The 22,311-nt window shown below is 47.4% G+C and overlaps 1 protein-coding gene across 1 annotated transcript in view; it reads left to right on the forward strand.

The window, feature by feature from the left end:
* Positions 1-1,099: 1,099 nt before the first annotated feature.
* The window catches only part of mpp2a (MAGUK p55 scaffold protein 2a), a gene marked incomplete at both ends in the record, with an annotated part of 111,653 nt that continues 90,441 nt past the window's right edge, over positions 1,100-22,311 (forward strand). The window contains 8 exons of the mRNA XM_079253287.1: positions 1,100-1,130; positions 1,216-1,316; positions 1,685-1,837; positions 2,637-2,807; positions 7,199-7,306; positions 10,865-10,984; positions 11,096-11,227; positions 11,366-11,468. Coding sequence (XP_079109413.1) covers positions 1,100-1,130; positions 1,216-1,316; positions 1,685-1,837; positions 2,637-2,807; positions 7,199-7,306; positions 10,865-10,984; positions 11,096-11,227; positions 11,366-11,468 — 919 coding nt within the window. The remainder of the gene's footprint in view (positions 1,131-1,215; positions 1,317-1,684; positions 1,838-2,636; positions 2,808-7,198; positions 7,307-10,864; positions 10,985-11,095; positions 11,228-11,365; positions 11,469-22,311) is intronic.

Genomic DNA, 22,311 nt, shown 5'->3' on the forward strand with positions numbered 1-22,311 from the left:
TTTTTCTTTGCTGGTGTGAAGATGTCGGCCCAACTTTCAACACTCAAATCTTGGCCAGGTAACCCCGCCCCCAGCTGCTGACCCAAGCAACATGAAGCGGTTCTCAAAGAACTGGTCTGGCAGACCAGCACTGGAACCAGCTCGGTGGAAAAGGTTGACTTCAAACTCTGCAGAAATTCATTTCTTTTTCCTCTCCACCATTCCAAGGAGGGACACAACCATATCATCCCAGTATCTGATTAACTGGTGGTGTTTGTAAATGGGAATGGCCGTCAATGGGCAGAAGCAGGTGACTGAGAACATGTGGGATTTAACAACAGCTGACTCCTTTCTGTGATTGACTGCCTCCCCACTTATGATAATTACACCCCTTTTTGGAGGGAATGTCCCCTGGGAGCGGTTGGTCTTACAGCCAGCACAGCGACATGTATGATAAAACAACACTACAACAGGTCGTTTAAAACCTGCATCAGGAATGGATCATTTATTTGGAGTGTCAAACATTAGTCTCTAAGGGCCGGTATCCATAAGGTTTGTTGTTTCCCTGCACCAATACACCTGATTCAAATCAAATGGATCCAACAATGGAGACAACAAAAACCTGCATGATACTGGTCACCTGGGACTGGAGTTAGACATCTGTGTGTCTGTAAGTCCTACACCACTGCAATATCCCAAAGGAAGCAAGCGAAACTGGTCATGTAGTGGTAGGCCTGGAACTGATGGGATGAGTTTGGCTTTCCTCTGCACAGACCCCTACTGCACACCTCGATAGCCCCCAGCAGTTTCTCTCCCATGTTAAAAGACCAAACCAGCAGACACAAACAAGATGAAATTCATTTGCAGGATGGAGTTTAGGGCAGTTTTTAAGTGAGAGAAATGAACTTCAACATGTGAATCAGTAAGTTTAGGCCTAAAAGAGAAACAGAACTTTATAGATCTGTTCCAAGCAGTCAGAAATATTTTAGCGTCCCTGCACAGCGAAATTGATTGCAGTTTAAATTTCCAAGTTAAATGAAGGCTAAATCCAGTTCTCTGTAGGCTACGTTCCCACTGTGTCTGCTCTTTGTGCCTCTCTCAGATTGACGGAAGCTCTGCCATGCCTGTAGCCTCCACCAGGACAGAACCTGGTGAGACCCAACGCCACCCTTCATATCTGAAAATAACACTATGATGGCTGTTTCTGAGTCTTTGCTTCTCCACGCTGTGCTGCAGCGCCCCAGGTGTTGGACATGATGAGTGACAGTACCACCAGCTCCACCATCGCCAACGACCTGGACCTCATCTACCTCAAAGGCATCATGGAGAGCCCTCTGGTGTGGTAACATTACATCTTCATTATGTGTTCCGAAAGTCTGTACTGGTCGTAGGAGGTCAGTTGTCTCATTTAAACTGAAGCTAAAACGCTCCAAAGCGTGAAAGTATAATTGTTGTCACCCCCTCCTTCCAGTTTCCTTCCACATATTTTAATGGTTATTCAGGTGGTTTTAACTTCATATCTCCTGACTTTCCGTTGAGAGACTTTACAAACTGTTTAGTTTCCTTTGGCCTGTTCCTCTCTGGCCTCGTTGTTTTGTCCGCTCATCATTGTACATGACAAGCTGTTCTCAACTGATTTTACCTGCTTAAAAGTTTCATAAAATAAATAACAACATGCATGATGTTGCTGACTGTGTGTCAGGAGCAGGAGGAGAGCCTGAAGGAGCTGCGACTGTCCCCAGTGAGGGAGAACAACGTGGAGCTCCTGCAGGAGATCCTCAGAGACCTGGACCCGTTCACACATTGCTCTGATACCGCTGCTGAGCTCGCTCGCATACTCACACAACCTCACTTCCAGGTGTGGAAACACGCACACACACAATCCTGCTCTCTAATAATCATCATTTCCTGCCATACGAGCACAGATCCTAAAGATCTGGAGCACATGAGATGTTTTACTGCTTCATGCAAACTAGTTTTACACCTGATGGCAACAAGACGTCTGGAAAGTCATTTGTGCAGATGAGAAACCACTAGAGGAGTTTTTGAGGATTAGCGACGGGTCAGTAACACGTTTGGACATAAAAGGAGGATTTCAGACACGCAGACTCTACCAGATGGAAAAACAGACATGAGCTTACCAGGTTTAAGGGAAACTGGGTCTAAAAATGTTGAAAATTAAAAAAAAACATCTTCCTCAACAATAAATCGTGTATGCTTCAAGGATTCCATCATCAACTGTAAATAATTTCCACAAAGAACTGTGAAGACAGTTTACCCTGTCATCTCTTTCAGGGAAGGCCTTGCAGACTTCCCAGTCCCAAACCACATACTGCACCCTCACGCCTCACTTCCATCATCCATGTTGTTTCTGATCTACTGGGAACCTGTTAAGCATCCCGTTTTGGCCGGGAAACTAACCACATAACTCCTGTCAGACTCACAGTAACACCCCTTACACACACACACACACACACCCCACAACTTCTCTCATTTTAAGACCCAGTACTGGTATGACTGGGAATAAAGTGTGGCTTGATGAGCTTTGTGTTTTTGTTTGCATCTTTCCCAGAAAGCCAACTGGTTTGGAAAAGTGAGTTCACTGTGTTCAGTTTGTGACAGTCTGATATTTACAGAGAAGCTACTTTCTGTCTCAGTCTCTCCTAGAGACGCATGATTCCGTGGCCTCTCAGGCGTGTGACAGCCAGCCTCCCAGTCCCTGTGACTTTGTGGACCATGAAGCAGAAAACAGCCACACCAACAACCCCCACCTACCCCCGGATGCTGTCCGCATGGTGGGGATACGCAAAGTGGCCGGAGAGCATCTGGTAAGACCACCTTTAGCAACCTTTTCCTTTTTAAATGACTGTAGTGGTTAGCACTGCAGCTGGTCGCTGGTTCGATCCTCAGCTGGGAGAAGGGGGTTGGACAGCGGCCTTTCTGTGTGCATGTTCTCCCCGTGTATGTGTGGGTTCTCTCTCCGGGTTCTCCGACTTCCTCCCACCGTCCAAAGACACGATGTTAGGTTGACTGGTTCCTGTGAACCCTAGCAGAGAGTGTGAATGGTTGTTTGTCTGTGATGGACTGGTGACCTGTCCAGGTATACCTGTTCTCGCCCAGTGACTGCTGGGATACACTCCACCACCCTGGCTTGGCCTGAGCAGATGTCTGAAAATGGATGTCTGAATGATATTCCAATCAGGCTTCTGGTCTCTGTGCCACAGTGACGGACACTGCTCATATCCTGGTTCTGCTGGATCTGAGTGCTGCGGATCACAGAATCCTGCTGTTCAGGCTGGAACTGTGGCTTTCTGTGTCTGTCACCAGATGACTGCAGGGTCTCCAACTGTGTCTTCAGCAAAAAGATAGCTGGATGAGAGAGTTTCTAGAAGGACAAGCCTGGGATCATTTTAGGTGGTAACAAAGAGGGTAGAGCTTCTGTAAACACCCTAAGATGCTACAAATAATGGGCTTCCCAGTAAAACCAGTTGGCTGGTTCACCAGTATGGTCTGTTAACGGGACTTCCCAGTAAAACCAGTTGGCTGGTTCACCAGTATGGTCTGTTAACGGGACTTCCCAGTAAAACCAGTTGGCTGGTTCACCAGTATGGTCTGTTAACGGGACTTCCCAGTAAAACCAGTTGGCTGGTTCACCAGTATGGTCTGTTAACGGGACTTCCCAGTAAAACCAGTTGGCTGGTTCACCAGTATGGTCTGTTAACGGGACTTCCCAGTAAAACCAGTTGGCTGGTTCACCAGTATGGTCTGTTAACGGGACTTCCCAGTAAAACCAGTTGGCTGGTTCACCAGTATGGTCTGTTAACGGGACTTCCCAGTAAAACCAGTTAAACATCCCCCAAAACAAGTATGTAAAAACAAGATAAATCTGGCCTTGGATACTCCCGACCTGAGACCAGACCTCACTCAAGACTTATTTTATAATCCAGACCAGAGACCAGACCTGAGTCCCGACGAGAGTCCAGACCAGAGTCCAGACCAGAGACCAGACCTCACTCAAGACTTATTTTATAATCCAGACCAGAGACCAGACCTGAGTCCCGACGAGAGTCCAGACCAGAGTCCAGACCAGAGACCAGACCTCACTCAAGACTTATTTTATAATCCAGACCAGAGACCAGACCTGAGTCCCGACGAAAGTCCAGACCAGAGACCAGACCTCACTCAAGACTTATTTTATAATCCAGACCAGAGACAAGAGTCCACACCAGAGACCAGACGAGAGACCAGACTAGAGTCCAGACTAGAGTCCAGACCTGAGTTGCGACGAGAGTCCAGACCAGAGACCAGACCAGCGTCCAGACCTGAGTACCGACGGAAGTCCAGACTAGAGTCCAGACGAGAGTCCAGACCAGAAACCAGACCAGAGACTTGTGCTATAATTCAGACAAGAGACCAGAGTCCAGACCTGAGTTCATACTTCATACCAGACCTCAGTCCAGACCTGAGACCAAACCTGACCAAAAACCAGACCTGAGTCTGGAGCTGAGATAATACCTGAGTCCATACCTGAGTACAGGCCTGAGACCAGCTCTGAGTCAAGACCTGAGTCAAGACCTGAGTCCAGGCCTAAGCTCAGACCTGAGACCAGACCTGAGATCAGACCTCAGTCCAGATCTAAGTCCAGGCCTATCTACAGACCTGAGACCACACCAGAAACCAGACCAGAGACCTATACTAGAGTCCAGACTAGAGTTCAGATCAGAGACCAGACCATTGTCCAGACCAAAAGCCTATCCTTGAGTTCAGATTAGAGTCCAAACTAGAGTCAAGGAGACCAGACAGGAGGCCAGACCAAAGACCTATGCTAGAATCCAAACCAGAGATAAGACCGGAGTCTAGGCCTAAGTCCAGACTTGAGTCCAGACTTAGACCTGAGGCCAGACTTGAGTCCAGAACAGACATCAGACCAGAGATCTATACTAGAGTTCAGACTAGAGTCCAGATCAGAGTCCAGACCAGAGACGTAGAATCGAATCCAGACCAGAGACCAGACCCAAGTGGAGACCTAGGTTCAGGCCTGAGACAAGACCTGAGGCCAGACTTGAGTCCAGAACAGACATCAGACCAGAGATATATACTAGAGTTCAGACTAGAGCCCAGATCAGAGTCCAGGCCAGAGACGTATACTAGAGTCCAGACCTGAGTCTGGACCTGAGACCAGACCTGAGTCAAGACCTGAGTCCAGGCTTAAGTTCAGACCTGAGACCAGACCTTAGTCCAGACCAAAAATCTATCCTTAAGTTCAGACTAGAGTCAAGACTAGAGTCCAGACCAGAGACCAGACCAGAGACCTAACCAGAGACCAGACCTGAGTCTAGACATGAGACCAGAACAGACATCAGACTAGAGATGTATACTAGAGTCAACACTAGAGTCCAGACCTTTGTCCAGAGCTAAGACCAGAACAGACATCAGTCCAGATACGCATACTAGAGTCAACACTAGAGTCCAGACCTGAGTCCAGACCTGAGACCAGAACAGAACTTAGTCCAGAGAGGCATACTAGAATCCAGACTAGAGACCAGACCTGAGTCCAGGCATGAGACCAGAACCGACATCAGACCTGAGTCCAGACCTGGGTCCAGACTAGAGTCCAGACTAGAGTCCAGGCTGAAGTCCAGGCCTAAGTCTAGACCTGAGACCAGACCAGAGACCAGACCAGAGTCTAGACCAGAGACTGGACCTGAGTCCAGACCTGAGACCAAAACAGACATCAGACCGGAGACCTACACTAGAATCCAGAACAGAGATAAGACCTGTGTCCAGACCTGAGACCAGACTTGAGTTCAAACCTGAGACCAGGCCTGAGACCAGACCAGAGACCTGTACTACAGTCCAGACTATACTTGCATGCTTACATTATTCCTGCTGTCAACACGTTAATTCCTGCTGTCAACATGTTTATTCCTGCTGTAAACATGTTTATTTCTGCTGTAAACATGTTTATTTCTGCTGTGAACATGTTTACTCCTGTAAACATGTTTATTTCTGCTGTCAACATGTTTATTCTTGCTGTAAACATGTTTATTTCTGCTGTAAACATGTTTACTCCTGTAAACATGTTTATTCCTGCTGTAAACGTGTTTATTCCTGTAAACATGTTTATTCCTGCTGTAAACATGTTTATTCCTGCTGTAAACATGTTTATTTCTGCTGTGAACATGTTTATTTCTGCTGTAAACATGTTTATTCCTGCTGTGAACATGTTTATTCCTGTAAACATGTTTATTCCTGCTGTAAACATGTTTATTCTTGCTGTAAACATGTTTATTTCTGCTGTGAACATGTTTACTCCTGTAAACATGTTTATTCCTGCTGTAAACATGTTTATTTCTGCTGTAAACATGTTTATTTCTGCTGTGAACATGTTTATTTCTGCTGTAAACATGTTTATTCCTGCTGTGAACATGTTTATTTCTGCTGTGAACATGTTTATTTCTGCTGTAAACATGTTTATTCCTGCTGTGAACATGTTTGTTCCTGTAAACATGTTTATTCCTGCTGTAAACATGTTTATTTCTGCTGTGAACATGTTTATTCCTGCTGTAAACATGTTTATTCCTGTAAACATGTTTATTTCTGCTGTAAACATGTTTATTTCTGCTGTGAACATGTTTATTCCTGTAAACATGTTTATTCCTGCTGTAAACATGTTTATTTCTGCTGTGAACATGTTTATTCCTGCTGTAAACATGTTTATTCCTGCTGTAAACATGTTTATTCCTGTAAACATGTTTATTTCTGCTGTAAACATGTTTATTCCTGCTGTAAACATGTTTATTTCTGCTGTGAACATGTTTATTCCTGCTGTAAACATGTTTATTCCTGTAAACATGTTTATTTCTGCTGTGAACATGTTTATTTCTGCTGTAAACATGTTTATTTCTGCTGTAAACATGTTTATTTCTGCTGTGAACATGTTTATTTCTGCTGTGAACATGTTTATTTCTGTGTAAAGTCAGTCTTTTTAACATGGGAGTCTATGGGGATTTGCTGTAGAGCCCCTAGTTTAAGAGGGGGGAACTGGGGAGGTTTCTGCTTGCTGTCCCAATGATTACTGGGATAAACTTCCCCTCAACCCTGAATTGGTCTCAGTTGTTTTGTTCAGCACAGTGAACTAAATGTGCCAACTTTATGATGAAGAAGATCATTATGTTGTTTTTTATCTAAAGCAGTCATTAGAGTCTGTGATTTGCAGGGTGTGACATTCAAGGTGGAGAGTGGAGAGCTGGTGATCGCACGTATCCTTCATGGTGGGATGATAGACCAGCAGGGCCTGCTTCATGCTGGAGACATCATCAAAGAGGTACACAACACTTTTCTGCTGCTTCCTTTATTTGCTTTTCAACTGAAGCTTTTCATGTTTTCATAAAAAACTCTTTCAGGTTGAGAAAATCATATCGGTCACAACAAAAGACTTCAGATTAATTGGTATATATAATTCTGAAAACATTTAAAAAGATGTATTTTAGTTGCAGCCCTGGCCTCTAAAACAGGGCTGTGCATCTGCTTAGACTATGATTAGTCTTTGATTTGATTCAATGATGCAACAGTATGTGTTGCATGCTCAGTGTTTTCTCACTGCACATTGCCTCTTGCTTCATTTATGAATACTAGAAGTCAGATCATTATGAACTTGCTGTGTATTTATAATTATTAAATAATCAATCTTAATCTTCTGATATTTAAAAAACATAGTAAACATGTAAACAATGGTGTTTTTTAACCAAATTATTTAACTTTATTGTTCCATTGTTGGAAAATGAAGTAAAAACAGTTCTCTAGTGACAAGGTTTCTCTCAGTGAGGACGTGTTTAGTCTGTTCAGACTTTCCGTAGTCAGAATAACGAGGAAGTGCAGATGTGTTCATCATATCTTTCATGGTCAGAAAATGTTTTCCTACTCAAATTCTAGTTAATTTGTAACTTTAAAACATAGTATTATGGAAGTTAACATGTAGATGACCAAGTTGTTTTAATTCCTTTAGTTTGTTTGCATATGCTAACCGTTAGCCTGCCAATGGTATTTTAGGCTGACGTTAGCCGAAAGCTTTTTATACATGTGCAACATTAAACGATTTCACTGACACAAAGAAAGTATTTCCAGTGAGATACTGATGTATTTTTTTGCATATCTGCTTAGTTTGAACATTTTACAAATGAATAGTTTTAAAACTAACTCATCCTCGGATGTTTCTGAGGAAACGTCTTTATCTGGCGAGCTGTTGCATCACACGATGCAGACGCAAGCAGCTGCAGAATACAGGTGCTATATCATGCTTTGGTGGCTAAATCAATGCAGAATTACCCATGTCACACTGGCATGATGACTGTTCTGCAAACACATCTATTCTGCATGTGACTCAGTCACTGAGGTGTCCTAATGGTAAATGGACTTGTACTTCTATAGCGCTTTTCTAGTCATACAGACCACTCAAAGTGCTTTACACTGCTTGTCACATTCACCCATTCACACACTCATCCAACACACTCAAATCTGTGATTACAGTACAGTGTTTCCTATATTTCTCTCCTCTTTTCCTTTTTGTTCTCATTCCATTATTTTTCTGTCTTCCTCTCCACTCTGGTCCAGTAGTAACATGTAAACTTAGTAAAACAGACATTTATGCAAAATAGAATAAAATAAATGAGAAAAATTCACCTATGGTCATGAGCTGTGGGTCGTGACCGAAAGAAGGAGATCTCGTATACAGGCGGCTGAAATGAGTTTCCTCCGCAGGGTGGCCGGGCTCTCCCTTAGAGATAGGGTGAGGAGCTCGGTCATCCGGGAGGAGATCAGAGTAGAGCCGCTGCTCCTCCGCATCGAGAGGAACCAGTTGAGGTGGCTCGGGCATCTGGTCAGGATGCCTCCTGGACCTCCCTGGTGAGGTGTTCCAGGCACGTCCCTCTTGGAGGAGACCCCGGGGAAGACCCAGGACACGCTGGAGGGATTATATGTCTCGGCTGGAGTGGGAACGCCTCGGGATCCCCCCCGCAGAGTTGGCAAATGTGGCTGGGGAGAGGGAAGTCTGGGCTTCCCTGCTTAGGCTGCTGCGACCCGACCCCGGATAAGCGGCAGAAGATGGATGGATGGAATATATAGAACTATAAGATCTTTTATGTCCAATGGAGCTTGGTCATGGAGAGCTTTATATGTGAGGAGAAGAATTTTAAACTTTATCCTGGATTTAACAGGGAGCCAGTGTAGAGAGGCTAAAACTGGTGAAATATGATCTCTCCTGCTAGTCCTCATCAGAACCCTCGCTGCAGCATTTGGATCAGATGGAGACTTTTCAGGGCATATTTGGGACAATCCATAAATAAGGAATTGCAGTAATCCAGCCTGGAAATAATAAAGGCATGGACTAATTTTTCTGCATCTTTCTCAGACAAGATATATATATATATATATATATATGTGTGTGTGTATGTATGTATGTGTATGTATATATATATATATATATATATATATATATATATATATATATATATATATATATATATATATATATATATATATATATTTATACATATATATATGTATATATGTATGTATTATAAAATCCTTTGTTTCCAGTCCAGTCAGGTGTTTTCTGTTCCTCCCAGTCAGACTTCTGCACCTGTTGACAGGTATTTTGTCCCACTGTTTGTCAGAAAAATGCTCTAATTAGTCCAGGACACATTTGTTTGTTTCTTTAACTCATTAAATGACAGCGTCTTAAATGACTGGATTATAATTTAGCACATGTTTAATTATTGTTCATTATTCCAGTCTCCAGTAATCTGAGTGACTGGAATAAATTCAGCCTTTTCTTTAATGAAAGGAGACGAAGACATCTGAGGATGACTGGAATGAAATCCATTGTGGTTATTGGACACAATGTCCTCTATGTGTGTTTATACATAGGAATAAATAAATAAAGGGTCTGGCTGGTGTGGTACCTACACCGGCGCTCTGCTGCTCATTCTTTTCTATCAGGAGCGCAATGAATTCTGGGATAGGAGAGGGCGCTTAGAATGCATTTCTGGTAGCCTTCGTTTTAAGCTGATCTGGAGCCAAACGAAGGGCGGACTGGGAGGACTGGGAGGGGCCTTTAAATGTAGACAGCACATGGCGTCATTCTGACGCGTGCAGCCAACGGATCCACACTTGGAATGATTGGACCCTGAAGTGGGAAACCGTGTGTAACCCTAACCCCCGTTTGCAACACTCTTCTAAGCCAGATGAACGCCATTTTGTTTCCAAACATCTTGATGTCTGTTTTAAAGCTTGAAGTTGGGAATTAAACCACCGGGCCCGCTTCTTCTGACTGTTTCTCTTCTTTAGAGGAGCAACATTATCTAGTGTTATACGCATTAAAGTCCAGACAAGCCCGCCGTCCACCAGCATTTAAATACTTTGTGCAGGTGGGCGGACCTGCACAAGGAGTCTATAAATTCACACTCAGGTTGATATGAGAAAAGGCCGTGTGTTCACATGGAAGCTATGGAAGCTTATGTATGGTAACACCGGTGGATTTCAGGGTAAAGTTTGGGTGAAATACTGTTTGTACAGACTGATATGTGTGCATCATGTGTGCATGTTTAAATTTGTTTCATGTGTTCAAATAGCTTGATATTTATACATTTAATGAGACCAATTTCACTCCATATTCAATCATTTTTACAGAAATCATGCTGAGATGAGTGTAGCTGGAGCGTACATGACCCTTTCTGCCAGTACACTTCACTCATCTCCCAGCTTCCCATTTCACTTAAAACACTTTAGAAACAGTTCATAGCTCTGTTGTAGGAGCAGGTAGTTACATTAAAGGTTGTTCTATTTTCTTTTTATTTTCTGCCTGTTTTTCTTCATGGGATGTCAGATAAATGGGCGAGAGGTGGGCCGGGACCCCAGAGTGTTGCAGGAGGAGCTGCAGGCAGCAAGTGGCATTGTTTTTTTGAAGATACTGCCCAGCTACCATGAAGCTATCCCTCCCAGACAGGTAACGCATACCAACACTAAATATGTTATCTTGGAGAATTGAAGTTGCAGAAGTTCTCTTTGGTGAGAAGAAACCAGAGTTTGTGTCATGAAGACGTTTGCTTTCCTCCAGGTATACTACAAATGTCACTACAACTACGACCCAGCCAGCGATAACCTGATTCCATGTAAGCAGGCAGGTCTGAGGTTTGAAACGGGAGACATCCTGCAGATAGTCAACCAGGACGATGTCAACTGGTGGCAGGTGACAGAGCCGTGTCTGACTTCCTGGTTTTTACTGATCAAATGAGTGGTAGCCCATTAACACGATGATAACAAGAAGGAAAAGTAACTAAACCATCTGACCTTTTTATTATGCTTTGTGTATGTAAATGCTGTGCAGGCCCGTCATGTGGAGGGAGGGAACACAGGACTGATTCCCAGTCAGCTCCTGGAGGAAAAAAGGAAAGCTTTTGTCAAGCGAGATGTGGAGCTGACGCCTGCAGGTAACCCACCAGACGAGGGGCAAACCACTGCCATCTAGTGGCCAAATTACACGTCTACAGTTCTGAACAGACCAAGAAAAACCATGACTTTCTCAAGTTTTATTTTTTATAGGTCGGTAAATTGATAAGCTTTGCCTCATTTTGTGAACTTATGACGATGTTTCTCCTAATTCCAGGTAAAATTCTTGTTTTACAAAACATAACTGTACAGTACATAATATCAAAGCAATAGATTGAAGCAGTTTTTGCTGAACATTATAATCTGAGACAAAACAAACTGCTGACCTTTAAACAACACAATAATGTTTTTGACTAAAAAAGACACAAGAAGCCAGAAAACTTAGTGGAATAATCCTGATTTATGACAGTAGATTTTATGGATTTTGGCATTTGTCGCACGTTGTTGGGGGCCTTGATACCACGCGTTCAGCTATAGGCTAGCGCTCTGATGTCCTGGCCATGAGGAGCGAGTTAGGGGGCAGAGTCCTGACAGAAGCAAACTAACGTTATTCATGTTTGATACTTTACTGATCCATAGTTAAAAACGACAAATGTTTGATTGACCCACACATCAATGTATCCTCTAATCGGTGGTGAAACATGGTGGGTGTCATGGCCTACGTGTTCAGCACCGAGCTTTCAGTTGCATTTTGGTGAGGGTGAGGTTTTCCTCCTCGTTCTGGTGGAACGCTAACAGCAGCTCGCAACCGATCTCCCTCAGAGAGATCGGTTGTTTCCCCTCAGAGGGATCGGTTGTTTCCCCTCAGAGATCGGTTGTTTCCCCTCAGAGAGATCGGTTGTTTCCCCTCAGAGAGATCGGTTGTATCCCTTCAGAGAGATCGGTTGTTTCCCCTCAGAGAGATCGGTTGTTTCCCCTCGGAGATCGGTTGTTTCCCCTCAGAGAGATCGGTTGTTTCCCCTCAGAGAGATCGGTTGTTTCCCCTCAGAGAGATCGGTTGTTTCCCCTCAGAGATCGGTTGTTTCCCCTCAGAGATCGGTTGTTTCCCCTCAGAGAGATCGGTTGTTTCCCCTCAGAGAGATCGGTTGTTTCCCCTCAGAGATCGGTTGTTTCCCCTCAGAGATCGGTTGTTTCCCCTCAGAGATCGGTTGTTTCCCCTCAGAGAGATCGGTTGTTTCCCCTCAGAGAGATCGGTTGTTTCCCCTCAGAGATCGGTTGTTTCCCCTCAGAGATCGGTTGTTTCCCCTCAGAGAGATCGGTTGTTTCCCCTCAGAGATCGGTTGTTTCCCCTCAGAGAGATCGGTTGTTTCCCCTCAGAGATCGGTTGTTTCCCCTCAGAGAGATCGGTTGTTTCCCCTCAGAGATCGGTTGTTTCCCCTCAGAGATCGGTTGTTTCCCCTCAGAGAGATCGGTTGTTTCCCCTCAGAGAGATCGGTTGTTTGCCCTCAGAGAGATCGGTTGTTTGCCCTCAGAGAGATCGGTTGTTTCCCCTCAGAGAGATCGGTTGTTTCCCCTCAGAGAGATCGGTTGTTTCCCCTCAGAGAGATCGGTTGTTTCCCCTCAGAGAGATCGGTTGTTTCCCCTCAGAGAGATCGGTTGTTTCCCCTCAGAGAGATCGGTTGTTTCCCCTCAGAGATCGGTTGTTTCCCCTCAGAGAGATCGGTTGTTTCCCCTCAGAGAGATCGGTTGTTTCCCCTCAGAGAGATCGGTTGGTTCCCCTCAGAGAGATCGGTTGTTTCCCCTCAGAGAGATCGGTTGTTTCCCCTCAGAGAGATCGGTTGTTTCCCCTCAGAGATCGGTTGTTTCCCCTCAGAGAGATCGGTTGTTTCCCCTCAGAGATCGGTTGTTTCCCCTCAGAGATCGGTTGTTTCCCCTCAGAGAGATCGGTTGTTTCCCCTCAGAGAGATCGGTTGTTTGCCCTCAGAGAGATCGGTTGTTTGCCCTCAGAGAGATCGGTTGTTTCCCCTCAGAGAGATCGGTTGTTTCCCCTCAGAGAGATCGGTTGTTTCCCCTCAGAGAGATCGGTTGTTTCCCCTCAGAGATCGGTTGTTTCCCCTCAGAGATCGGTTGTTTCCCCTCAGAGATCGGTTGTTTCCCCTCAGAGAGATCGGTTGTTTGCCCTCAGAGAGATCGGTTGTTTCCCCTCAGAGATCGGTTGTTTCCCCTCAGAGAGATCGGTTGTTTCCCCTCAGAGATCGGTTGTTTCCCCTCAGAGAGATCGGTTGTTTCCCCTCAGAGAGATCGGTTGTTTCCCCTCAGAGAGATCGGTTGTTTCCCCTCAGAGAGATCGGTTGTTTGCCCTCAGAGAGATCGGTTGTTTGCCCTCAGAGAGATCGGTTGTTTCCCCTCAGAGAGATCGGTTGTTTCCCCTCAGAGAGATCGGTTGTTTCCCCTCAGAGAGATCGGTTGTTTCCCCTCAGAGAGATCGGTTGTTTCCCCTCAGAGATCGGTTGTTTCCCCTCAGAGATCGGTTGTTTCCCCTCAGAGATCGGTTGTTTCCCCTCAGAGAGATCGGTTGTTTCCCCTCAGAGATCGGTTGTTTCCCCTCAGAGATCGGTTGTTTCCCCTCAGAGATCGGTTGTTTCCCCTCAGAGAGATCGGTTGTTTCCCCTCAGAGATCGGTTGTTTCCCCTCAGAGAGATCGGTTGTTTCCCCTCAGAGAGATCGGTTGTTTCCCCTCAGAGATTGGTTGTTTCCCCTCAGAGAGATCGGTTGTTTCCCCTCAGAGAGATCGGTTGTTTCCCCTCAGAGATCGGTTGTTTCCCCTCAGAGATCGGTTGTTTCCCCTCAGAGAGATCGGTTGTTTCCACCTCAGAGATCGGTTGTTTCCCCTCAGAGAGATCGGTTGTTTCCCCTCAGAGAGATCGGTTGTTTCCCCTCAGAGAGATCGGTTGTTTCCCCTCAGAGAGATCGGTTGTTTCCCCTCAGAGATCGGTTGTTTCCCCTCAGAGAGATCGGTTGTTTCCCCTTAGAGATCGGTTGTTTCCCCTCAGAGAGATCGGTTGTTTCCCCTCAGAGAGATCGGTTGTGTCCCCTCAGAGATCGGTTGTTTCCCCTCAGAGAGATCGGTTGTTTCCCCTCAGAGAGATCGGTTGTTTCCACCTCAGAGAGATCGGTTGTTTCCCCTCAGAGATCGGTTGTTTCCACCTCAGAGAGATCGGTTGTTTCCCCTCAGAGATCGGTTGTTTCCCCTCAGAGAGATCGGTTGTTTCCCCTCAGAGAGATCGGTTGTTTCCCCTCAGAGAGATCGGTTGTTTCCCCTCAGAGATTGGTTGTTTCCCCTCAGAGATCGGTTGTTTCCCCTCAGAGAGATCGGTTGTTTCCCCTCAGAGATCGGTTGTTTCCCCTCAGAGATCGGTTGTTTCCCCTCAGAGAGATCGGTTGTTTCCACCTCAGAGATCGGTTGTTTCCCCTCAGAGATCGGTTGTTTCCCCTCAGAGAGATCGGTTGTTTCCCCTCAGAGAGATCGGTTGTTTCCCCTCAGAGAGATCGGTTGTTTCCCCTCAGAGAGATCGGTTGTTTCCCCTCAGAGATCGGTTGTTTCCCCTCAGAGAGATCGGTTGTTTCCCCTTAGAGATCGGTTGTTTCCCCTCAGAGATCGGTTGTTTCCCCTCAGAGAGATCGGTTGTTTCCCCTCAGAGAGATCGGTTGTTTCCCCTCAGAGATCGGTTGTTTCCCCTCAGAGAGATCGGTTGTTTCCCCTCAGAGAGATCGGTTGTTTCCCCTCAGAGAGATCGGTTGTTTCCCCTCAGAGAGATCGGTTGTTTCCCCTCAGAGATCGGTTGTTTCCCCTCAGAGAGATCGGTTGTTTCCCCTCAGAGAGATCGGTTGTTTCCACCTCAGAGAGATCGGTTGTTTCCCCTCAGAGATCGGTTGTTTCCACCTCAGAGAGATCGGTTTTTTCCCCTCAGAGATCGGTTGTTTCCCCTCAGAGAGATCGGTTGTTTCCCCTCAGAGAGATCGGTTGTTTCCACCTCAGAGATCGGTTGTTTCCCCTCAGAGATCGGTTGTTTCCCCTCAGAGAGATCGGTTGTTTCCCCTCAGAGAGATCGGTTGTTTCCCCTCAGAGATCGGTTGTTTCCCCTCAGAGAGATCGGTTGTTTCCCCTCAGAGATCGGTTGTTTCCCCTCAGAGAGATCGGTTGTTTCCCCTCAGAGAGATCGGTTGTTTCCCCTCAGAGAGATCGGTTTTTTCCCCTCAGAGATCGGTTGTTTCCCCTCAGAGATCGGTTGTTTCCCCTCAGAGATCGGTTGTTTCCCCTCAGAGATCGGTTGTTTCCCCTCAGAGAGATCGGTTGTTTCCCCTCAGAGAGATCGGTTGTTTCCCCTCAGAGATCGGTTGTTTCCACCTCAGAGATCGGTTGTTTCCCCTCAGAGATCGGTTGTTTCCCCTCAGAGAGATCGGTTGTTTCCCCTCAGAGATCGGTTGTTTCCCCTCAGAGATCAGTTGTTTCCCCTCAGAGATCGGTTGTTTCCCCTCAGAGAGATCGGTTGTTTCCCCTCAGAGATCGGTTGTTTCCCCTCAGAGATCGGTTGTTTCCCCTCAGAGAGATCGGTTGTTTCCCTTCAGAGAGATCGGTTGTTTCCCCTCAGAGAGATCGGTTGTTTCCCCTCAGAGAGATCGGTTGTTTCCCCTCAGAGATCGGTTGTTTCCCCTCAGAGATCGGTTGTTTCCCCTCAGAGAGATCGGTTGTTTCCCCTCAGAGATCGGTTGTTTCCCCTCAGAGATCGGTTGTTTCCCCTCAGAGATCGGTTGTTTCCCCTCAGAGAGATCGGTTGTTTCCCCTCAGAGATCGGTTGTTTCCCCTCAGAGAGATCGGTTGTTTCCCCTCAGAGAGATCGGTTGTTTCCCCTCAGAGAGATCGGTTGTTTCCCCTCAGAGATCGGTTGTTTCCCCTCAGAGATCGGTTGTTTCCCCTCAGAGATCGGTTGTTTCCCCTCAGAGAGATCGGTTGTTTCCCCTCAGAGATCGGTTGTTTCCCCTCAGAGATCGGTTGTTTCCCCTCAGAGATCGGTTGTTTCCCCTCAGAGAGATCGGTTGTTTCCCCTCAGAGATCGGTTGTTTCCCCTCAGAGATCGGTTGTTTCCCCTTAGAGATCGGTTGTTTCCCCTCAGAGATCGGTTGTTTCCCCTCAGAGAGATCGGTTGTTTCCCCTCAGAGAGATCGGTTGTTTCCCCTCAGAGATCGGTTGTTTCCCCTCAGAGAGATCGGTTGTTTCCCCTCAGAGAGATCGGTTGTTTCCCCTCAGAGAGATCGGTTGTTTCCCCTCAGAGATCGGTTGTTTCCCCTCAGAGAGATCGGTTGTTTCCCCTCAGAGAGATCGGTTGTTTCCACCTCAGAGAGATCGGTTGTTTCCCCTCAGAGATCGGTTGTTTCCACCTCAGAGAGATCAGTTGTTTCCACCTCAGAGATCGGTTGTTTCCCCTCAGAGACCGGTTTTTTCCCCTCAGAGATCGGTTGTTTCCCCTCAGAGAGATCGGTTGTTTCCCCTCAGAGAGATCGGTTGTTTCCACCTCAGAGATCGGTTGTTTCCCCTCAGAGATCGGTTGTTTCCCCTCAGAGAGATCGGTTGTTTCCCCTCAGAGATCGGTTGTTTCCCCTCAGAGAGATCGGTTGTTTCCCCTCAGAGAGATCGGTTGTTTCCCCTCAGAGAGATCGGTTGTTTCCCCTCAGAGATCGGTTGTTTCCACTCAGAGATCGGTTGTTTCCACCTCAGAGAGATCGGTTGTTTCCCCTCAGAGATCGGTTGTTTCCACCTCAGAGAGATCGGTTGTTTCCCCTCAGAGATCGGTTGTTTCCACCTCAGAGAGATCGGTTGTTTCCCCTCAGAGATCGGTTGTTTCCCCTCAGAGATCGGTTGTTTCCCCTCAGAGAGATCGGTTGTTTCCCCTCAGAGATTGGTTGTTTCCCCTCAGAGATCGGTTGTTTCCCCTCAGAGAGATCGGTTGTTTCCCCTCAGAGATCGGTTGTTTCCCTTCAGAGATCGGTTGTTACCACCTCAGAGATCGGTTGTTTCCCCTCAGAGAGATCGGTTGTTTCCCCTCAGAGATCGGTTGTTTCCCCTCAGAGATCGGTTGTTTCCCCTCAGAGAGATCGGTTGTTTCCCCTCAGAGAGATCGGTTGTTTCCCCTCAGAGAGATCGGTCGTTTCCCCTCAGAGAGATCGGTTGTTTCCACCTCAGAGATCGGTTGTTTCCCCTCAGAGAGATCGGTTGTTTCCCCTCAGAGAGATCGGTTATTTCCCCTCAGAGATCGGTTGTTTCCACCTCCGAGATCGGTTGTTTCCCCTCAGAGATCGGTTGTTTCCCCCTCAGAGATCGGTTGTTTCCCCTCAGAGATCGGTTGTTTCCCCCTCAGAGATCGGTTGTTTCCCCTCAGAGATCGGTTGTTTCCCCTCAGAGATCGGTTGTTTCCACCTCAGAGATCGGTTGTTTCCCCCTCAGAGATCGGTTGTTTCCCCTCAGAGATCGGTTGTTTCCCCTCAGAGAGATCGGTTGTTTCCCCTCAGAGAGATCGGTTGTTTCCCCTCAGAGATCGGTTGTTTCCCCTCAGAGATCGGTTGTTTCCACCTCAGAGATCGGTTGTTTCCCCTCAGAGAGATCGGTTGTTTCCCCTCAGAGAGATCGGTTGTTTCCACCTCAGAGATCGGTTGTTTCCACCTCAGAGATCGGCTGTTTCCACCTCAGAGATCGGTTGTTTCCCCTCAGAGATTGGTTGTTTCCCCTCAGAGATCGGTTGTTTCCCCTCAGAGAGATCGGTTGTTTCCCCTCAGAGATCGGTTGTTTCCCCTCAGAGAGATCGGTTGTTTCCACCTCAGAGATCGGTTGTTTCCCCTCAGAGAGATCGGTTGTTTCCCCTCAGAGATCGGTTGTTTCCCCTCAGAGAGATCGGTTGTTTCCCCTCAGAGATCGGTTGTTTCCCCTCACAGAGATCGGTTGTTTCCCCTCAGAGAGATCGGTTGTTTCCCCTCAGAGAGATCGGTTGTTTCCACCTCAGAGATCGGTTGTTTCCCCTCAGAGAGATCGGTTGTTTCCCCTCAGAGAGATCGGTTGTTTCCCCTCAGAGAGATCGGTTGTTTCCACCTCAGAGAGATCGGTTGTTTCCCCTCAGAGATCGGTTGTTTCCCCTCAGAGAGATCGGTTGTTTCCCCTCAGAGAGATCGGTTGTTTCCCCTCAGAGAGATCGGTTGTTTCCCCTCAGAGAGATCGGTTGTTTCCCCTCAGAGAGATCGGTTGTTTCCCCTCAGAGATCGGTTGTTTCCCCTCAGAGAGATCGGTTGTTTCCCCTCAGAGATCGGTTGTTTCCACCTCAGAGAGATCGGTTGTTTCCCCTCAGAGATCGGTTGTTTCCCCTCAGAGAGATCGGTTGTTTCCCCTCAGAGAGATCGGTTGTTTCCCCTCAGAGAGATCGGTTGTTTCCCCTCAGAGAGATCGGTTGTTTCCCCTCAGAGAGATCGGTTGTTTCCCCTCAGAGATCGGTTGTTTCCCCTCAGAGAGATCGGTTGTTTCCCCTCAGAGAGATCGGTTGTTTCCACCTCAGAGATCGGTTGTTTCCCCTCAGAGATCGGTTGTTTCCCCTCAGAGAGATCGGTTGTTTCCCCTCAGAGATCGGTTGTTTCCCCTCAGAGAGATCGGTTGTTTCCCCTCAGAGAGATCGGTTGTTTCCCCTCAGAGAGATCGGTTGTTTCCCCTCAGAGATCGGTTGTTTCCCCTCAGAGATCGGTTGTTTCCACCTCAGAGATCGGTTGTTTCCCCTCAGAGAGATCGGTTGTTTCCCCTCAGAGAGATCGGTTGTTTCCCCTCAGAGATCGGTTGTTTCCACCTCAGAGATCGGTTGTTTCCACCTCAGAGATCGGTTGTTTCCCCTCAGAGATCGGTTGTTTCCCCTCAGAGATCGGTTGTTTCCCCTCAGAGAGATCGGTTGTTTCCCCTCAGAGATCGGTTGTTTCCCCTCAGAGAGATCGGTTGTTTCCACCTCAGAGATCGGTTGTTTCCACCTCAGAGAGATCGGTTGTTTCCCCCTCAGAGATCGGTTGTTTCCCCTCAGAGAGATCGGTTGTTTCCCCTCAGAGATCGGTTGTTTCCCCTCAGAGATCGGTTGTTTCCCCTCAGAGAGATCGGTTGTTTGCCCTCAGAAAGATCGGTTGTTTCCCCTCAGAGAGATCGGTTGTTTCCCCTCAGAGATCGGTTGTTTCCCCTCAGAGAGATCGGTTGTTCCCCTCAGAGATCGGTTGTTTCCACCTCAGAGATCGGTTGTTTCCCCTCAGAGAGATCGGTTGTTTCCCCTCAGAGAGATCGGTTGTTTCCACCTCAGAGATCGGTTGTTTCCACCTCAGAGATCGGTTGTTTCCACCTCAGAGATCGGTTGTTTCCCCTCAGAGATCGGTTGTTTCCCCTCAGAGATCGGTTGTTTCCCCTCAGAGAGATCGGTTGTTTCCCCTCAGAGATCGGTTGTTTCCCCTCAGAGAGATCGGTTGTTTCCACCTCAGAGATCGGTTGTTTCCACCTCAGAGAGATCGGTTGTTTCCCCCTCAGAGATCGGTTGTTTCCCCTCAGAGAGATCGGTTGTTTCCCCTCAGAGATCGGTTGTTTCCCCTCAGAGATCGGTTGTTTCCCCTCAGAGAGATCGGTTGTTTGCCCTCAGAAAGATCGGTTGTTTCCCCTCAGAGAGATCGGTTGTTTCCCCTCAGAGATCGGTTGTTTCCCCTCAGAGAGATCGGTTGTTTCTACCTCAGAGAGATCGGTTGTTTCCCCTCAGAGAGATCGGTTGTTTCCACCTCAGAGAGATCGGTTGTTTCCCCTCAGAGATCGGTTGTTTCCCCTCAGAGAGATCGGTTGTTTCCCCTCAGAGAGATCGGTTGTTTCCCCTCAGAGAGATCGGTTGTTTCCCCTCAGAGAGATCGGTTGGTTCCCCTCAGAGAGATCGGTTGTTTCCCCTCAGAGAGATCGGTTGTTTCCCCTCAGAGAGATCGGTTGTTTCCCCTCAGAGACCGGTTGTTTCCCCTCAGAGATCGGTTGTTTCCCCTCAGAGATCGGTTGTTTCCCCTCAGAGAGATCGGTTGTTTCCCCTCAGAGAGATCGGTTGTTTCCCCTCAGAGATCGGTTGTTTCCCCTCAGAGATCGGTTGTTTCCCCTCAGAGATCGGTTGTTTCCCCTCAGAGAGATCGGTTGTTTCCCCTCAGAGAGATCGGTTGTTTGCCCTCAGAGAGATCGGTTGTTTCCCCTCAGAGAGATCGGTTGTTTCCCCTAAGAGAGATCGGTTGTTTCCCCTCAGAGATCGGTTGTTTCCCCTCAGAGATCGGTTTTTTCCCCTCAGAGAGATCGGTTGTTTCCCCTCAGAGAGATCGGTTGTTTCCCCTCAGAGAGATCGGTTGTTTGCCCTCAGAGAGATCGGTTGTTTCCCCTCAGAGAGATCGGTTGTTTCCCCTAAGAGAGATCGGTTGTTTCCCCTCAGAGAGATCGGTTGTTTGCCCTCAGAGAGATCGGTTGTTTCCCCTCAGAGAGATCGGTTGTTTCCCCTCAGAGACCGGTTGTTTCCCCTCAGAGATCGGTTGTTTCCCCTCAGAGATCGGTTGTTTCCCCTCAGAGATCGGTTGTTTCCCCTCAGAGAGATCGGTTGTTTCCCCTCAGAGATCGGTTGTTTCCCCTCAGAGAGATCGGTTGTTTCCCCTCAGAGATCAGTTTTTTCCCCTCAGAGATCGGTTGTTTCCCCTCAGAGAGATCGGTTGTTTCCCCTCAGAGATCGGTTGTTTCCCCTCAGAGATCGGTTGTTTCCCCTCAGAGAGATCGGTTGTTTCCCTTCAGAGAGATCGGTTGTTTCCCCTCAGAGAGATCGGTTGTTTCCCCCTCAGAGAGATCGGTTGTTTCCCCTCAGAGATCGGTTGTTTCCCCTCAGAGAGATCGGTTGTTTCCCCTCAGAGAGATCGGTTGTTTCCACCTCAGAGATCGGTTGTTTCCCCTCAGAGAGATCGGTTGTTTCCACCTCAGAGAGATCGGTTGTTTCCCCTCAGAGATCGGTTGTTTCCCCTCAGAGAGATCGGTTGTTTCCCCTCAGAGAGATCGGTTGTTTCACCTCAGAGATCGGTTGTTTCCCCTCAGAGAGATCGGTTGTTTCCCCTCAGAGATCGGTTGTTTCCCCTCAGAGAGATCGGTTGTTTCCCCTCAGAGAGATCGGTTGTTTCCCCTCAGAGAGATCGGTTGTTTCCCCTCAGAGAGATCGGTTGTTTCCCCTCAGAGACCGGTTGTTTCCCCTCAGAGATCGGTTGTTTCCCCTCAGAGATCGGTTGTTTCCCCTCAGAGAGATCGGTTGTTTCCCCTCAGAGAGATCGGTTGTTTCCCCTCAGAGATCGGTTGTTTCCCCTCAGAGATCGGTTGTTTCCCCTCAGAGATCGGTTGTTTCCCCTCAGAGAGATCGGTTGTTTCCCCTCAGAGAGATCGGTTGTTTGCCCTCAGAGAGATCGGTTGTTTCCCCTCAGAGAGATCGGTTGTTTCCCCTAAGAGAGATCGGTTGTTTCCCCTCAGAGATCGGTTGTTTCCCCTCAGAGATCGGTTTTTTCCCCTCAGAGAGATCGGTTGTTTCCCCTCAGAGAGATCGGTTGTTTCCCCTCAGAGAGATCGGTTGTTTGCCCTCAGAGAGATCGGTTGTTTCCCCTCAGAGAGATCGGTTGTTTCCCCTAAGAGAGATCGGTTGTTTCCCCTCAGAGAGATCGGTTGTTTGCCCTCAGAGAGATCGGTTGTTTCCCCTCAGAGAGATCGGTTGTTTCCCCTCAGAGACCGGTTGTTTCCCCTCAGAGATCGGTTGTTTCCCCTCAGAGATCGGTTGTTTCCCCTCAGAGATCGGTTGTTTCCCCTCAGAGAGATCGGTTGTTTCCCCTCAGAGATCGGTT

Source organism: Telmatherina bonti (assembly GCF_933228915.1).
Source record: "Telmatherina bonti genome assembly, chromosome: 14".
NCBI lineage: Eukaryota > Metazoa > Chordata > Actinopteri > Atheriniformes > Telmatherinidae > Telmatherina > Telmatherina bonti.